General features: G+C 45.1%; 1 protein-coding gene across 1 annotated transcript in view; it reads right to left on the bottom strand.

Moving 5' to 3' along the window:
* The window catches only part of med6 (mediator complex subunit 6), a 28,117-nt gene extending 11,298 nt beyond the window's left edge, over window positions 1-16,819 (bottom strand). The window contains exons 1-4 of the mRNA XM_080202054.1: window positions 16,782-16,819; window positions 11,339-11,498; window positions 5,844-5,935; window positions 2,648-2,730 (exon numbers count right to left, since the gene is read on the bottom strand). Coding sequence (XP_080058180.1) covers window positions 2,648-2,730; window positions 5,844-5,935; window positions 11,339-11,498; window positions 16,782-16,803 — 357 coding nt within the window. The 5' untranslated portion in view covers window positions 16,804-16,819. The remainder of the gene's footprint in view (window positions 1-2,647; window positions 2,731-5,843; window positions 5,936-11,338; window positions 11,499-16,781) is intronic.
* Window positions 16,820-17,746: the final 927 nt, after the last annotated feature.

Below are 17,746 nucleotides of genomic sequence, written 5' to 3'. Positions count from 1 at the left end.
CCATAATATTAATGGTTGATTTCATGCATCTTTTGAACCAATTGTCTCCAGGTGCAATGCATCCTTGGTCGCTGAGGGAAGCAGACATTGAATCATAGAATAGAATCCTTACAGTGCAGGAGGCCATTCAGCCCCTCAAGTCTGCACCGACCACAATCCCATCCAGCCCCTATCCCCAGGCATTTACCCATGCTAGTCCCACTGACACTATGGGGCAACTTAGCATGGCCAATCCACCTAACCTGAACAACTTTGGAGCGAGGGAGGAAGCCAGAGCACCCGGAGGAAACCTACGCAGACAAGGGGAGAACGTGCAAACTCCACACTGACAGTGACCCAAGCCAGGAATCGAACTCAGGTCCCTGGCGCTGTGAGGCAGCAATGCTAACCATGGTGCTGCTGTGCCACCACGGGCTCAAATGCCGGCCATCATTTTCCAAAAAACAATTTGTAAACTTGCAAATGAACAGAATTTGGAAGTGTTGTAAACTTTGAAGAGGATGGTAACAGACTTCCAAGAGGACCTCAACAAGTTGGTGGAATAGATGGACACATGGAAGAGTACATTCAGTGCAGCAGTGTCAGATGACACTTTGATGGGGAGAATGAGGAGATTCAGACATAATAATCGTACAATTTTAAATGGGATGCAACAACAGAGACACCGAGAGTGCTCACAGAATCTCTACAGTGGAGAAGGAGGCCATTCAGCCCATTAAGTCTGCGCAGGCTCTCTGACACAGCATCTTAGCCCAAGCCCTGTTCCCTTTACTTATCACAGTAACCCCACACATTTTCCATGGACAATCCATCTAACCTTGGGAGACTAAGGGTCAATTTAACACGGCCAATCCATTTAACCTGCACATCTTTGGAATGTGGGAGGAAACCAATGCTGACACGGGGAGAAAGTGCAAACTTCACACAGTCACCCAAGGTCAGAATTGAACCCGGGTCCCTGACGCTGTGAGGCAGCAGTGTTAACCTGGAGCGGCATGATGGTTAGCACTGCTGCTTCACAGAACCAGAGATCCAGGTTCAGTTCTGGCCTTGGGTGACTGTCTGTGTGGAATCTACACGTTTCCCCCTGCATCTGCCTGGGTTTCCTCCAGATGCTCCGGTTTCCTCCCACAGTCCAAAAACGTATGGTTTAGGTGGATTAGCCATGTTAAATTGCCCCTTAGTGTCAGGGGGACTAGCAGGGTAAATAAGTGGGATTATGGGTATAGGGTCTGGGTGGGAGTGCGGTTGGTGCAGATGCAATGGGCCGAATGGCCTCCTTCTGCACTGTAGGGCTTCTTCTATGATAACCACGGTGCTACCATCCCCACAAATCATTTTGTGCACAAACCATCAAAGGGGGCATGACTAGTTAACAAAGCAGTTAATTAATCAGAGGAAATGTTCCACTAATGGAGGCATGGGGAACATAAAACAGGAACTAAAACTCTACAGAGTACTTAAACCAAAAAGCTAAAAATATATAAATCACAAGCTTTGCCCCAAGTTGAGTGTTGTGCCCAATTCTGGCCACTGCACTTTAGAAAGTAAAGTTTACTTATTAGTCACACGTAGGCTTACATTAACACTGCAATGAAGTTACTGTGAAAATCCCCTAATCGCCACACTCTAGCACCTGTTCAAGTACACTGAGGGAGAATTTAACATGGCTAATGCACCTAACTAGCACATCTTTGGACTGTGGAAGGAAACCCTAGCACCTGGAAGAAACCCATGCAGATACAGGGAAAATGTGCAAATTCCACACAGACAGAGAGCCAAGCCAGGAATCGAACCCAGGTCTCTAGCATTGTGAGCACAGCTAACCACTGTGCCGCCCTTGATGGACTTGAAGAGGTTACAGAAAAGATAAATGGACTGATGGGTTGCAGATACATGGACGGACCAGAGAAGCCAGAGTTATTCTCCGTAACATAGGCAACCCTCAGAAGGGACGTGTTATAATTGTTTCAAAGCAGGAAGCGTTTGGATAAAGTAAATGAAGAAAAACTCTAACTAATGGCAGAAAGATCATGAACCCCAAGGTAAGTTACGCTCATTGGCCAAAGTACCAAAATAAACTTTATTTTCCAATGTTAGTGGACTCCAAATCCTGTCTGATAGTGGATACAGATTCAAATGGTAACAAATCAGATTAAAAAGTGCAGGGATATAGGGAAAGTGTGAGTAGGACTAATAGGTTTCCTCTTTTGAAGGGCTGGGGAAGTTGATAGCCCAAGTGTCCTCCTTGTGTCTTACAGTATTCTAAAGATTTATTTTTGAAGGTTTACTGAATTGGTTGCATTTAAACTTGACATAATTTGTTTCCTACTATCAGCTTGATGCCTTTTTCCCTGAAGGTGAAGGAATGACAGGAAGTATATCAAGTCCCACAATGGCTCACAATTGTCTGTTAGGCATATTGTAACTGCAGGAGGACAAAGGGAAGAGAAGACACATTTTTCTTTCTTTCTTGCAGAGAAGGCAAGCTATAAAAATGCTAATTTGCAGCACAAGTGAAATAAATTGGCCTGGATCGCCAGTCTAAGCAATCTCAGCAACATACGCAACACTCAAAATAAATCATTTTTGATTGGGACACGCTGTTATCTAATGGTAAAAAGTCACTTGAAGCAAAGTCACCCACCATTCTGGAGTTTATTACCGATCCCAAATCGGGTGCCTGGTACACCACTCCAGCAATTATATAATAATCAGCCAAAGGAGTAACTAGAAAGGGGGAAAAAAAAACAAAGCATGAAAAATCTAAAATTACGCACAGTAGATTTTCTTTCACAGGATAAGTGGTAAATTAAATCAGCATTTGCCTTTAATCTTGATTTAAGACAAGATCATTTCCATGAATTTGGAAAGCAAGACTTCCAGAATGGAAGTTGCATACATAAAATTAAGTTTTATTTATTAGTGTCACAAGTAAGGCCTACATTAACACTGCAACGAAGTTACTGTGAAATTCCCCTAGTTGCCACACTCTGGCACCTGTTCAGGTACACTGAGGGAGAATTTAGCACGGCCTAATGCACCGAACCAGCACTTCTTTCAGACTGTGGGCGGCATGGTAGCACAGTGGTTAGCACTGCTGCTTCACAGGGACCTAGGTTCGATTCCCGGCTCAGGTCACCGTCTGCGTAGAGTTTGCACATTCTCCTCATGTCTGTGTGGGTTTCCTCCGGGTGCTCTGGTTTCCTCGCACAGACCAAAGGCATGCAGATTAGGTTGATTGGCCATGCTAAAATTGCCCCTTAGTGTCCTGAAATGCATAGGTTAGAGGGATTAGCAGGTAAGTGTGTAGGGAAATGGGGGTAGGGTCTGGGTGGGATTGTGGTCAGTGCAGACTTGATGGGCTGAACGGCCTCTTTCGGCACTGTAGGGTTCTATGAAACAGAGCACCCGGAGGAAACCCACGCAAACGTAGGGAAAATGTGCAAACCACACAGACAGTGATCCAAGCCGGGAATCAAACCAGATCCCTGGTGCAGTGCTAACTAGTGTCACCGTGCCACCCAGTGTGCCAGCATAGGTGGATTAGCCATGATAAATGCGCAGGGGTCACAGGATAGGCCAGGGAAATGGACCTGGATAGGATGCTCTTTCAAAGAGTCGGGGTAGACTCAATGGGCCAAATGACTTCCTGCAATAATTCTTCGATTCTATGAAACAGCAATCTTCAGGCTGCTTATGAACACAATATAGTGGATGGGGAGTGATTTGAGCTATCCTAGCTACAGAGGGAAAACAATACTATCTAAAATATTCTGCCTCATTATAGACTGAAAATGCTCTGTCCCGGGCAGGTACCTGCATTTATTTAGAGGGGGTACTAATGAATACAATTTAAAATAAAGTATAGGTCTAAAGAGAATTTAGATTGGAACTTAGTAGAAATTCCAAATACCTCCTCAAGATTTACCCATTTCTACTTTCAGTTAACTCCCTAACCTTTCAACCCCACCATTTTTGCAGTTTCTGGAAAAAACCCTCTCTGTCATAGAATCCCTACACTGCAGGTGGCTGCCTTTTAGCCCATTGAATCTGCACCGATAACAATTCCACCCAGGCGCTATCCCCACTAATCCCTCTAATCTACACATCCCGGGACACTAAGGGGCAATTTAGCATGGTCAACGCACCTAACCAGCATGTCTTTCGGACTGTGGGAGGAAACCAGAGCACCCTGCGGAAACCTACATGTAGACTCCACACAAATAGTGACCCAAGCCGGGAATTGAACTCAGGTCCCTGAAGCCGAGAGACAGCAGTGCTAACCACTGTGCCCCCGTACAAAGCAACTCAAGTCACTTGGAACTCCTGCTTCATGCCATACCTTCCCCGGTGCTCTGGTGAACACAAAGCATTTCTGGAGGCAAGCCCAGGCCTTTACAACATGAAAGGCGATACGAAAAAAACAACCATGTGTTCCAACACTGGCAGAGGATTTACACAGACTAATCAAAACTCTCAAAGCAAACCGTCAGACACAATAGATGGAACGATGCAATGATTCATCAAGATAAACAATTTTGTTTTCCATTTATGTTTATCTGCATAAACACAAGTTGCTCTACATCCAGCCTTTTTGCGTGGGAGGGCCATATTTTTATTCTTCTCTGCACTCAAAGGGCCAATAACTGAATTAGGATAAGGTAAGGTTTGGCACAACATCAAACATGAAATTCAAAATGAAAATCAATGTCTAATTAAGACGACCATTAAAGAATGCCAAGCAGCAGGGTTCACCAATGAAATCTTTGCTGCTTTTCTGCTTAAGAAGCAGGGCTAGAGAGACAGTCTAGGCCCAAGTCCTGGTCATCAGGTAAGGAGATGGGTGCCAATGCTGAGGCAAATCATTGGTTTTAATTAACACTGAACTTGTATTCGCCCCTGGCCTCAGCTGAATTCATACAAACATAGGGGTAAGAAGCTGGTTGCCTTTCATAGAATCCCAACAGTGCAGGAGGAGGCCATTTGGCCCATCAAGTCGACACCGACCACAATTCCACCCAGACCCTATTCCAATAACCCTTTATTTTCTCTGCTAATCCTTCTGACACTAGGGTTAATTTGGCATGACCAATTAACCTAACCTGCACATCTTTTGACTATGGGAGAAAACTGGAGAACCTGGAGGAAACCTACACAGACACAGGGAAAACCTGCAAACCCCACACAGACAGTAACCTGAGGCCCGAATTGAACCTGGGTCCCTGGCACAGTGAGGTGGCAGTGTAATCAGTCTGCCACCCACAATTCCTGTACAAAGAAAGTGGATTGCCTGCTTGATGGACCTCTGGCAACCAGCTCCACCTTCAATTTTTGATGTTTCTTTTCTCTATTTTGTCAATTCCTTCCTCTGAGCATTGTTCTCATTCCTCCTAAGCTCTGAAGATAACAAATCATATATCGTAGATTTTCCTTCTCATGAGGTTTGGGTGTGTAGATAGGTTTTTGGGCAAGGGGGAGGGGATGTGTGTGTGTTCCCAGCTTCCTTCCAGTCTCAAGTGTTCTCCCTCTCAGACTCACACTCACCCACTTACAGGTTTGCACAGTTGTACTATTGCCTGCTTGCACTCGCCTGCTCTCTCTCACTCCCATCTACATACTTTCATCCACGCACTCACAGTCAGAGTCACTCATGCTTGAGTTCACCTGCACACTCGCACCCAGACTCCCTCACACACTCCTCCATCCTGGAATGGTTCTTTATTAAAATTGTAATTGTTTCAAATATCCACAATGTCCAGTGTATCAACAAAGCTCTGCAAAATAGCTCTTATAACAAACTTGTTACAACAATCAGCTGCACTGATGAAGAAAGGTCTTACCTTGTGTTGGAGAGTATCTATGCTGCTTTCGAATAATATACAGTATAGGCTCCTGGGCGTGCAGTAGAATGTATTCCAAACCAGTCATATTGCTGCACCAGAACAAACACAAACGTTTAAAACAATAGTTGCAACAGATTCTCTCACCACTAATTCCTAATCTCCCTCTGCATAAGATGTTCAAAGTACTACACAGCTTCACAATGGCAACACATAAAAGGGTAAAGGGTAAAGAGTAAAGAATCAGAACATGGTGGCAGTACAGAGGGAGTCATTTGGTCTGCATGTCTATGCTGTTACAATGCAAGAGTTACTCACCTGGTCCCCTCCCTTGCCTTTCCCCTGAAGCCCTGCAAATTTTCATCTCCTCAGATAATTGTCCATTTCTCTTTGCAAAACCAGGACTGAATCTGCCTCCACCATACACTCAGGGTTTCACCTGAAAGCTTTTAAGCACTGATAATCCAAAATAAAATAACCCACTCAGACAATTGTGGGTTAATTGAGGAAAGCAAGCAAGCCAGAGGAAAGAGGAAGCAGTAAAATAGGCTTGTGCAGGCAAGCCTGGGTATTTGTTGGCATCAGAGGCAAGCAAGGATCAGGTTGACGGAGAACAAGTAACAGAATTTTTGATCAAATAACTGCAAATGCTGTAAATTGAGAGAGGTAGATACTCAGCAAGACCCCAGTGTCCTCATGCATCAGTCGCTGGAAGTAAGCGTGCAGGTACAGTAGGCAGTAAAGATGGCAAAATGGTATGTTGGCCTTCATAGCGAGAGGATTTGAGTGGAGTGTTAGGGACATTTTACTGCAATTGTACAGGGCATTGGGTGAGCCACACCTGGAGTATTGTGTGCAATTTTGGTTTCCCTATTTGAAGGAGGATATCCTTGTTATAGGGGGAGTTTGTTGCTATTGTGTGTTTTTGGCCATTCACCTAGCTTTGCACGTGTGTCGTCACTGTCTCTTTTACTCCCATAAGTGGCACAGTAGTTAGCAGTGCTGCCTCACAATGCCAGGGTTTAATTCCAGCCTCAGGTCACTGTCTGTGCAGAGTCTGCACGTTCTCCCTGTGTTTATGTGGGCTTCCTCCCACAGTCCAAAGATATGCAGGTTAGGTGGATTGGCCATGCTAAATTGACCCTAGTGTCAGGGAATTAACAGGATAAGTACATGGATTGTGGGAATGGGGCCTGGGAGGGATTATGGTTGGTACAGAATTAATGGCCTCCTTCTGTACTGAATATCATTTGGAAGTCCATATACACATTTACATATTACCCTCATTAACCTGCTCTGTAACCTTATCAAAAAATTCATTTAAATTAGTAAAATATAATTTGCTCTGTGCTAGTTTTCATTAATCAATGCACCCCTGTCCAACTCCTTATTAATCTTGTCCCAGATTATCCATCCTAAAAGCTTTCCCACCACTGAAATTTAACCGGTTGGCCTGTAGTTGTTGAGTTTATTCCTACTTTTTTGGTAAATTTGCAATTCTCCAGTCTTCTAGCGCCACCCCCATATCGAAGGAAGATTGAAAGATTATAGCCAGTTCCCCTGCAAGTTCCACTCTTATATCCCTCAGCACTCTTGGACACGTCCCATCCAGCGTTTCAAGAACAGCCGGCCTTTCCAGTCTTTCCTCCTTATCCAAAGATGTGCAGATTTGCTGGATCGGCCACATTAAATTGCCCCTTAGCGTCCCAAAATGTGTAGGTTAGATGGATTAGTCGCGGTAAAGTCATGGTAAACATGTGGGGTTACGGGGATAGGGCCTGATTAGATACTCTGAGGACGTTGGTGCATGCTGGATAGGCTGAATGGCCTCATTCTACACAGTAAGAGTTCAATGATTCTATCCATTTTTAGCACATTCATTGTTGCAATTATCTCCTCCTTTGTCACGACTTTGGCAGCATCTTGTTCCTTGATCAAGACAAGTGGAAAGTATTCATTTACTACCTCAGCCATCCCCGTGTAACGTCTTTAATCAGGCAATTGAAGTGGGCCTGTTAGAAAATGAACTCCCTGATTAAGGGCCATCTACAGGTCCAGGCAACAAGCGATTGAGGGGGCTGCCCTCTACCGCGCCTATATTTGCAACCAGGTATCCCTGGAAAGGGAGCATTCGGTATTCCCAGGGCATTGTTAACGCCTTCCGTGCCCGCTGGGCACCACAGGGACTGTGGTGTATTACTGACCCCTTTAATCACATTTAATTTTGATGTCTTATGTTTCCTCTTCACTTTGTTTATTTTGGGCAGTTCCCCTCCTTTTAGGAAGCTGCCCCTTTTGAGTTGTCCCTGAGCTAATTTGATTTTGTTTATTTGGTTGGACAACAAAAGAGCTCCCTGATTAAGGGCCAAATTGATGGGCCAAGCAGGGAGCCTCTTGTTTCATAGTTAACCAGGTGTGTCAGTTCCTCTGGCACTCCTAGTGTAGACTGTCAACTGGATGCACCTGTCAGACTTGTAAATAAAGGAATTTTGGTGAAGGGGCTTCTGCCTCCAAGGATTTATTATAGCCCCCATGTGTAAATCCCCCATTACATCTCAATTCAGCCCCACTTCTCCTTGTACCAGTTGGAAACTAAAAGGGAGAGCAAAAGAAAAAGAAGATTTGATCGAAAAAGGTGCAGAAAATGAGAAAAAAATTGTAAACTGGTCCTTGAAATTCACAATAATATAGAAAATGTTATGAGTCAACTTTTGAAATTAGGCATGATGTGACGATACCGGCATTGGACTGGGGCAGACACAGTAAGAAGTCTCACAACACCAGAAAAAAGTCCAACAGGTTTATTTGGAATCACGAGCCTTCAGGATGCTGCTCCTTCACCAGGTGAGTGGTGATGAAGGGGCAGCACTCCAAAAGCTCAACTGATGAAGGGGCAGGACTGAAAAGCTCATGCTACCAAATAAACCTGTGGGCTTTAACGCGGCGTTATGAGACTTTTGGAATTAGGACCAATCATCTCTTCACCATTAAACACAAATCAACACTAGCCTAACTTCAGAGTTAATTGTTCGAAATAGGTTTTTGATAACAATCATTATTTGAGGAAGGATGTGGTGGCATTGGAGGCAGTTCAGAGGTTCACCAGATTGATTCTGGGGTTGAAAGGGTTGTCGTATGAGGAGAGATTAAACAGTTTGGGCTTATACTTGCTGGAGTTTAGAAGGATGAGGGGGGATCTAATCAAGGTTTATAAAATACTAAAAGGGAAATGTAAACCAAATATTTCCTCTTATGGGGCAATCTAGAACAAGAGGTCACAGGTATAGGTTGAGAGACGGTAGATTTAAAACTGGGATGGGGAGGAACTACTTCTCGCAGAGGGTGGTGAATTTGTGGAACTCGCTGTCCCCATAGCGCGGTGGAGTCTGAATAGTTGAGTGGTTTCAAGATAGAGATAGGTGTGTTTCTAATATATAAAAAAAACAGGAAAATGGGATATGAGGAACAGGTGAGGAGGTGGATTTAAGACCAGGGAGAGATCAGTCATGGTCTGATTGAATGGCAGAGCAGGCTCAAAGGGCTGAATTTGCCTACTACTGCTCCTAATTCCTATGTTCCTGGACATCTATGTGGCCCAGAATTATTGTCCCTGTTTTCATTTGGGCTGAAAGCAGCACTGCTGCCTCATAGTATCAGGGACCCAGGTTCGATTTCAGCCTTGGGTCACTGTGTGAAGTTTGCATTTTCTCCCCATGTCTGCATGGGTTTCTTCTGGGTGCTCCAGTTTCCTCCCATAGTCCAAATATGTGCAGCTTAGGTTGACTGACCAAGCTAAATTGATCCTAGTGTCAGGAGATTAGCAGGGTAAATATGTGGGGATTACGGGCCTGGTTGGGATTCTGTTCGGTGCAGACTCGATGGTCCAAATGGCCTCCTTCTGTACTGTATGGATTCTATGATCTTATATTCTCATCTTGTGTGACTCGCCCATCCACAGTAGTTTAGCCTGAATGACAATGTTAATTTTAAAAATCATTGCCGAACAGAAAGTGGATTTGGATGTTATTTGGGGCAGCAGGGTGGCACAGTGGCAAGCACTGCTTCCTTGCAGCGCCAAGGCCCCGGGTTTGATTTCCTGTTGGGTCACTGTCTATGCGGAGACTGCACGTTCTCCACGTGTCTGTGTGGTTTTTCTCTGGGTTCTCCAGTTTCCTCCCATAGTCCAAAGATGTGTGGGTTAGGTAATTGGCCATGCTAAACTGACCTTTAGTATCAGGGGGATTAGCTAGGGTAAATGCATGGGGTTACAGGAATAGGGCTTGGGTGGGATTGTGGTTGGTGCAGACTCAATGGGTCGAATGGCCTCCTTCTGCACTGCAGGATTCTATGATTCCATGATTATGCCCTCATTCTGGAAAAATGTTAAGCACACTAAGTCAACGGGTGCTATTCGGATTGGCGGATGCTGACTAGTGGAGTGCCCCAGGGGTCGGTGCTGGGGCCTCAGCTTTTTACCATTTATACAGATGATCTGGAGGAGGGAACTGAGTGTAGGGTGTTGAAATTTGCTGATGACACCAAGATTGGGGGAACGGCAAATTGTGCGGAGGGTGTGGAGAGTCTACAGAAGGATCTAGATAGGCTGGGCGAATGGGCCAGGAAATGGCAAATGGAATTTAATGTTGGCAAGTGTGAGGTGGTCCACTTTGGTAGGAAGAATGGTAGGAAGGACTATTACTTACGGGGCGAAAAACTGCAGCAGGCGACGGTGCAGAGGGACCTCGGGGTCCTTGTGCATGAGTCGCAAAAACCCAGCTTGCAGGTGGTCAGGAAGGCGAATGGGATGCTGGCCTTCATAGCGAGGGGGATTGAATATAAAAGTAGGGAGGTCTTGCTGCAGCTGTATAGGGCATTGGTGAGGCCGCAACTGGAGTACTGTGTGCAGTTTTGGGCGCCGCACCTGCACAAAGATATTTTGGCCTTGGAGGGAGTGCAGAGGAGGTTTACTAGGCTGATACCGGAGTTGAGGGGGTTGAGCTATGAGGAGAGGCTGAATAAACTGGGCTTGTACTCGTTAGAGTTTAGAAGAATGAGGGGAGATCTCATTGAGACGTATAAGATGATGAATGGGATGGATAGGATAGAGGTGGAAAGACTCTTCCCGCTCAAAAAAGACAGTAGGACTAGGGGGCACAGCCTCAAGATAAAAGGGGGGCGGTTTAGAACGGAGTTGAGGAGGAACTTCTTCACTCAAAGGGTGGTGAATCTCTGGAATTCTCTGCCCGTTGAAGTGGTGGAGGCTGCCTCGCTAAATATTTTTAAGACGCGGGTTGATGGGTTTTTGATAGGAGGGGATTAAGGGTTATGGGGAGAGGGCGGGAAAGTGGAACTGAGCAGCGACAGATCAGCCATGATCTTATTGAATGGCGGGGCAGGCTCGAAGGGCTGGATGGCCTACTCCTGCTCCTATTTCTTATGTTCTTATGTTCTTACAACCAAATTTGGGGACATATCCATTATCAACCAATACGTACTGTAAATGTTCCAGACTAAGCCTCTGCATTTTCACCACCTCATTGTTGCAAGTGCGATCGTAAAAAGGGTTGCTTCTTTCGGAGAAGTAATCGAGCACATTTCCTGGATTTAATATTGGGATCCAAGCACTGTCCACCCACGAGATCCCGAGGAGGTTATCTGACAAAATGAAATGCACGCAAATATAAGGGACAATTTAAAACAAATGTTAATTGGAGTAATCCATTCAGAGGATAATGGAAGGGTAGAAGAAACACCCGAATGTTGTCACACAACATTCAATTAAATTTACTCGCCCAGCTAATTCAGCGCTAAAATTTTTAATATTTAGTTTGTGTGGGGAATGAGTTAATCAAAAATGCCACGAAAACAGAAAATACTGGAAAATCTCATGGGGTCTGACAGCATCTGTGGAGGGAGAACAGAGGCAACATTTCATAGAATCCCGACAGTGCAGAAGGAGGCCATTCGGCCCATTGAGTCTGCATCAACAATCCCGCCCAGGCCCCATCCCTGTAACCCCACATATTTACCTGCTAATCCCCCTGACAATAAGGGTCAATTTAACATGGCCAATCAACCTAACCCGCACACCTCTGGACTGTGGGAGGAAACCAGAGCAATCTGATGGAAACCCACAAAGACATAGGGAGAATATGCAAACTCTACAGAGATAGTTGCCCGAGACCAGAATTGAACCCAGGTTCATAGCGCTATGAGACAGCGGCACTAATCACTGTGCCACTGTTGAGTCCGTATGAAGGATCATCCTGACTCGAAACGTTGGTTCGATTCCCTCTCCACTGATGCTGTCAGACCTGATGAGATTTTCCAGCATTTTCTGTTTGTGTTTCAGATTCCAGCATCCGCAGTGTGATGCCTTAATCAAAAAAGCAGTCACTTAAGAGCTTCCCATTTTCAACCAATTAGACAGCTCTCCGGTGGTCTCTGGTGATGCGGGTAATGAAGTCACTTGAGAAGTGTGGAAGTGAGCGAATCACGTAAGCAGCACCAAGGGAACAGTGCACTCAGAGCAGTGGGAGACTGAGACTGGAGTAAAGGCAGAACATGGTTAACAGGAACACAGTTTGACAATCTTCAGCAGTTGTATGAGAGTGGGACTGACAGAGAGCAAGTCTCAGCACCTTTGGAGGCACAATGGCAGTGCTAGCCTCACAGCACCAGGGACCCAGATTCAGGTGTGTGTGTGTGTGTGTGTGTGTGTGTGTGTGTGTGTGTGTGTGTGTGTGTGTGTGTAGTTTGCACATTCTCCCCATGTCTGCATGGGTTACCTCTGGGTGTTACAGTTTCCTCCCACAGTCCAAAGTTGTGCAGGTCAGGTTGACTGATCATGTTAAATTGCCTCTGTCAGGGGGATTAACAGGGTTTTGGGGATAGGGTCTGGATAAGATTGTTGTCGGTACAGGCTTGATGGGCCAAATGGCTTCCTTCTGCACAGTAGGGATTCTATTTCTGAGAAATGAGACACAGCAGGTTTGGAAGGGTAGGATCCGAGGGCACAGCCTCAGAACAAAGGGACAACCCTTTAGAACTGAGATGAAGAGGAATTTCTTCAGCCAGAGGGCGGTGAATCTGTGGGCCTTTTCTGAAAATCCTAGCACAACTCTACGTAACAAACCCTTTTGAAAGTTCATCTGTCCCCCCAAACATTCAATTAACAATCCTTAATCTGCTATTAACATTCAGCATCTATTCAGAGAAGCAAAGTGGCTTTTTTTCCCTCCAAGTTAAAGGTTCTGCACATATTTCTTGCAATTACTCGATAAAGTAACACAGCTATTTGTGTAATGGTAAGAAAACCGCACCAAGTCCAAGGCTCTGATTCAGACAAGTTTCTTCCTCGGAACAAGAAAACTTTTTTTTAATTCATTTGTAGGACATGGCGACGCTGGCCAGTCAGAATTTATTGCCCATTCCTCTTTGCCCTTGAACTGAGTGGCTCACTAAGCCATTTCAGAGGGTAGTTGGGAGTCAACCTCATTGGCTCTGGAGTCACATGCAGGCCAGACCAGGTAAGGACAGGAGGTTTCTTTCCTAAAGGACACTGGTAAACAAAATGGGTTTTTACAGCAATTGACAATGGTTCCCTGGTCGCCAGTAGAATCTTACTCCAGGTTTTTTTTTTAAAATCACACTCAAATTATACCATCAGTCGAGGCAGGATTCAAACCCAGGTCCCCCAGAACATTAATTGAGTTTATGGATTAATAGTCTAGCAATAATACCACTAGGTCATCACCTCCCCTTGTTTGTGCTCTTTCGTCTATTAAGCTGGCCTTATGCAGTAAAATCATTACAGCATCTGAACAGAATAACTATATAAACTAAATTGACTCAGTCAATGTCAACATTAGCTGTTCCGTTTCCCAAACACGCTAGCAATTCTCACATTCAAGGTTTACCTTTTTCAAGTATGTGACTTTTTCTTATAGTTTCTGCGATGAGGACATCCTTCATACACAATAATCCAAGACAACATTAACTGGCACTTGGAAAATTACGGACCGATAAAGAGAAAGCAATGTAGAATTGTTAATGGGAAATAGCGTTTGACTCGTGTGATTGAGCACAGAAGGTTGGTCGGGGTAGTGTGATTGATGTTGCGCATATGAACTTTCAAAAGGTCCTTGACAAAATATTGTATCGTCGACTTACCAACAAAAATCAAAGTCCATTAGGATTAAAGGAGCGTAACTCAAGACCCAAAAACCTGGATGCAGTGATGTAAAAAGTTCAATGACCTCACATGAGTTGTCAAGGTCATTGAATGCATCTTCAACTGTCTGACTACACCACTAACTCACACACTGCTCAATGCACCACACCCCCATCATACAGCTACCAGCAATCTCTTTCAGGACTTATGCCTAACACTCACCTCACTTTCACGCACTTTAAGAAGTCTCATGACACCAGATTAAAGTCCAACAGGTTTATTTGGAGTCACAAGCTTTTGGAGCACAGTCCCTTCATCAGATGACCTGATGAAGGAGCAGCACTCCAAAAACTCGTGATTGCAAATAAACCCACTGGACTTTAACCTGGTGCTAAGACTTCTTACTGTGCCCATCCCATCCAATGCCGGTATCTTCACCTCATTCACATACTTGAGAACTGCTGCAAATCTCACATGCGTAAATCTCTCTGTTTGCACACACTGAGCTCTTCAACCACGTCAGCCGCGTCACCCAAACACATTGCACAACACGCAATGGCACATTTCCCACCTCTCTTCCAGCTCAATGCCCCAGGCAGGTGCAAAGCAGTAGGGATCAGGCTTGGTTGTATAATCTTATACCCGAATAGGGAACAGTGCTCGCCATTACTGGACGGCCACTGATGCGGCCAACAGCGGGGCTGAAACGTAACAAGGTTTTGGCATCTGCATACGGATTCTCATCTTCCTTACATCTACAACTGACAATCACTTCTGATTTAGAAGCTGCAGGCAGTGCAAGCATTCAGTTCTTAATTTCCTCCTCTCCCTTCAGCAGAACTTTATCCTTACACCTTTCTCTTTTCAGATAACCAAGAACTGCAACCCAGCCTGATGGTGACACAGGAGCACAAGGTGAAGGAGAGGGAAAGAGAGAGAAACACTGTCACTCAATTTCAGTCACAGCTCAAATACTGATACACTGCAATCTATTGGATAGCCCAGGGTGAGGTTTGCATATTGAGAGATGGTATGAGTGGGCTGCAACCAGGACATGGAGGAAGCATAGTGCAGATGTCAATTTACCAGAGACAGAAGTCACAAATAAGCCATCACACAGAGAACACAAATGACAAATTCAACAGGGCATGCTGCAGAAGAATCAAAGAATCTGTACAATGCAGAAGGAGGCCATTCAGCCCATTGCGTCTGCACCAAATCACCAAAAGACCATCATATCCAGACCCTATCCACATAACCCCACATATTTACCCCACTAACCTACACATCTCGTTTGAACTTTAAAGTTTATTTATTGTCACAAATAGGCTTAAATTAACACTGTAATAAAGCTATTGTGAAAATCCCCTAGTCGCCACATTCCAGCACCAGTTTGGGTACACACTGGGAAAGAATTTAGCATGGCCAATGTGCCCAGCCAGCACATCTTTCGGGCTGTGGCAGGAAACCAGAGCATCTGAAGGAAATCCACACTGACATGGGGAGAATGTGCAGACTTGGCACAGACAATGATCCAAGCTGGGAATCAAATCCAGGTACCTAGCGCTGTGAGGCAGCAGTGCTAATGACTGTGCTATCACGGGACATTAACAGGCAATTTAGCATGGCCAATCAACTTAATCTGCAAATTTTTGGACTATGGGAAGAAACCAGAGCACCCTGAGGAAACTCATGCAAACATGGGGAGAATGTGCAAATTCCACACAGACCGTGATCCAAGGCCAGAATTGAATGCGAATCCCTGTCACTGTGAGGCAGCAATGCTAACCACTGTGCCACCCTTACTGGTTGGTAGTTTTGCAGAACAAAATACATTGCTTATTGTCAAATCTGCCAAACAGCATTGTGCGAGATATCAGACCAACCAGAAATATATTAAAATATTCACATTTAGAGGTAACAAAGGCATAGATAAGTGGTTCTGCATCAGATCAGCTAAAGCAGGGCAGACGTGACCGCCGTTAGGGAGACAGAAATAAGCTGATAGTGTAGAAATGTGGTTAGTTCATCGTGTGATCAGATAAGTACACCAAAGTTGTGACAGAATGGTTCAGCTTCAAACGATGAGCAGGTGGAGGAAAGTTCCAACTGGAGGGGGGAAGCCCAAATGGAAACCACAGATAGGTTTTTGGACTCTGATAAATATTACAAATAGCCCGTTTAACAAAAAAAAAGTGCAGAAATAAAAAAGATCAAACACTGCCTCTGAGCAAACTGGATAAGAAGTCTCAGAACACCAGGTTAAAGTCGAACAGGAGAAATCCCACTCACTTGACGAAGGAGCAGAGCTCCGAAAGCTAGTAGCGTTTGCTACCAAATAAACCTGTTGGATTTTAACTGGTGTTGTGAGGCTTCTTACTGTGTTTACCCTAGTCCAACACCAGCATCTCCACATCACAAGCAAACTGATGGACAGAAACACAGCAGTAGGTTAAAGGTAAAATACTGCGGATGCTGGGATCTGGAACTATTACAGAAAATGCTGGAGAATCTGGGCAGCTCTGACTGGAGATGTTGTCTGAATTCTCTGTCCCCCAGATGCTGCAGAACCCTCAGGACTGGGTTAACCGTTCACAGATATTCCTCTTAAAACAATAACCAAACACAGGAGGACAGTCAAACAAACCCTACACTCCGACAAACTGGAATATTAGGCCGAGTGGAGGGGCTGTGGCTCTGCTCCGGGGAGCTTCCTGCCTCCTCCCGCTCTCAGAGCCCAGGGGGCATGAAGTTGCTCTCTTTACCTCTGCTGTCCACCGCCGCCATGTCTGCTGCCCCAGCCCGGCGCACAGGAATGGCGTCATCTGCCGAGCTGTGGCGCGCCTCGATGACGCAGGGAGAGTACGCAAGGCTTCTGGGAAATGTAGTCCAGATGAGCAGCTGAGGGCAAACAAGGCTTGGAGCACCAGCCTTTGGTACCAATTTCAATCTGGGATTTAACATAAACCCCACCCCACACGAGTGGATCAGACTATAGTTGATTAATAAAAGCAGAAAACAATCAGTAAACCAGGGTGCATGTTTAAGTTTATTAGACGCATAAGATGTAGCAGCAGAATTAGGCCATTTGGTCCATCGAGTCTGCTCTCCCCTTCAATATGACTGATATTTTTCTCATCCCCACCCTCCTGCCTTTCCCCCATAACCCCCTTCCACTTATTAATCAAAAACTTATCTATCGCTGTCTTAAAGACACTCAATGACCCGGCCTCCACAGCTTTCTGCAGCAAAGAGTTCCACAGATTCACCACTCTCTGGCTGAAGAAATTCTTCCTCATCTCTGTTTTAAAGGATCATCCCTTAGCCTGAAATTGTGCCCTCTGGTTCTAGTTTTTCCTACTGATGGAAACATTCTCTCTACGTCCACTCTATCCAGCCTTGCAGTATCCTGTAAGTTTCAATAAGATCCTCGCTCATCCTTCTAAACTCCAACGAGTACAGAGCCAGAGTCCTCAACTGTTCCTCATATGACAAGTTTTCTATTCCAGGGATCATTCTAGTGAACCTCCTCTGGGCCCTTTCCAAGGCCAGCAATTAGTGTCACAAGTAGGCTAACATTAACACTGCAATAAAGTTACTGTGAAAATCCTCTAGTCGCCACACTCCGGCACCTGTTCGAGAATGAGGGAGAATTTAGCAGGCTAATGCACCTAACCAGCACGTCCTTTGGACTGTGGGAGAAAACCAGAGCACCCAGAGGTGGCAAGGG

This window comes from Carcharhinus amblyrhynchos, chromosome 14, assembly GCF_965287045.1.
Source record: "Carcharhinus amblyrhynchos chromosome 14, sCarAmb.v2.hapA, whole genome shotgun sequence".
Lineage (NCBI taxonomy): Eukaryota > Metazoa > Chordata > Chondrichthyes > Carcharhiniformes > Carcharhinidae > Carcharhinus > Carcharhinus amblyrhynchos.
This window is presented reverse-complemented; position numbering and strand designations above follow the sequence as displayed.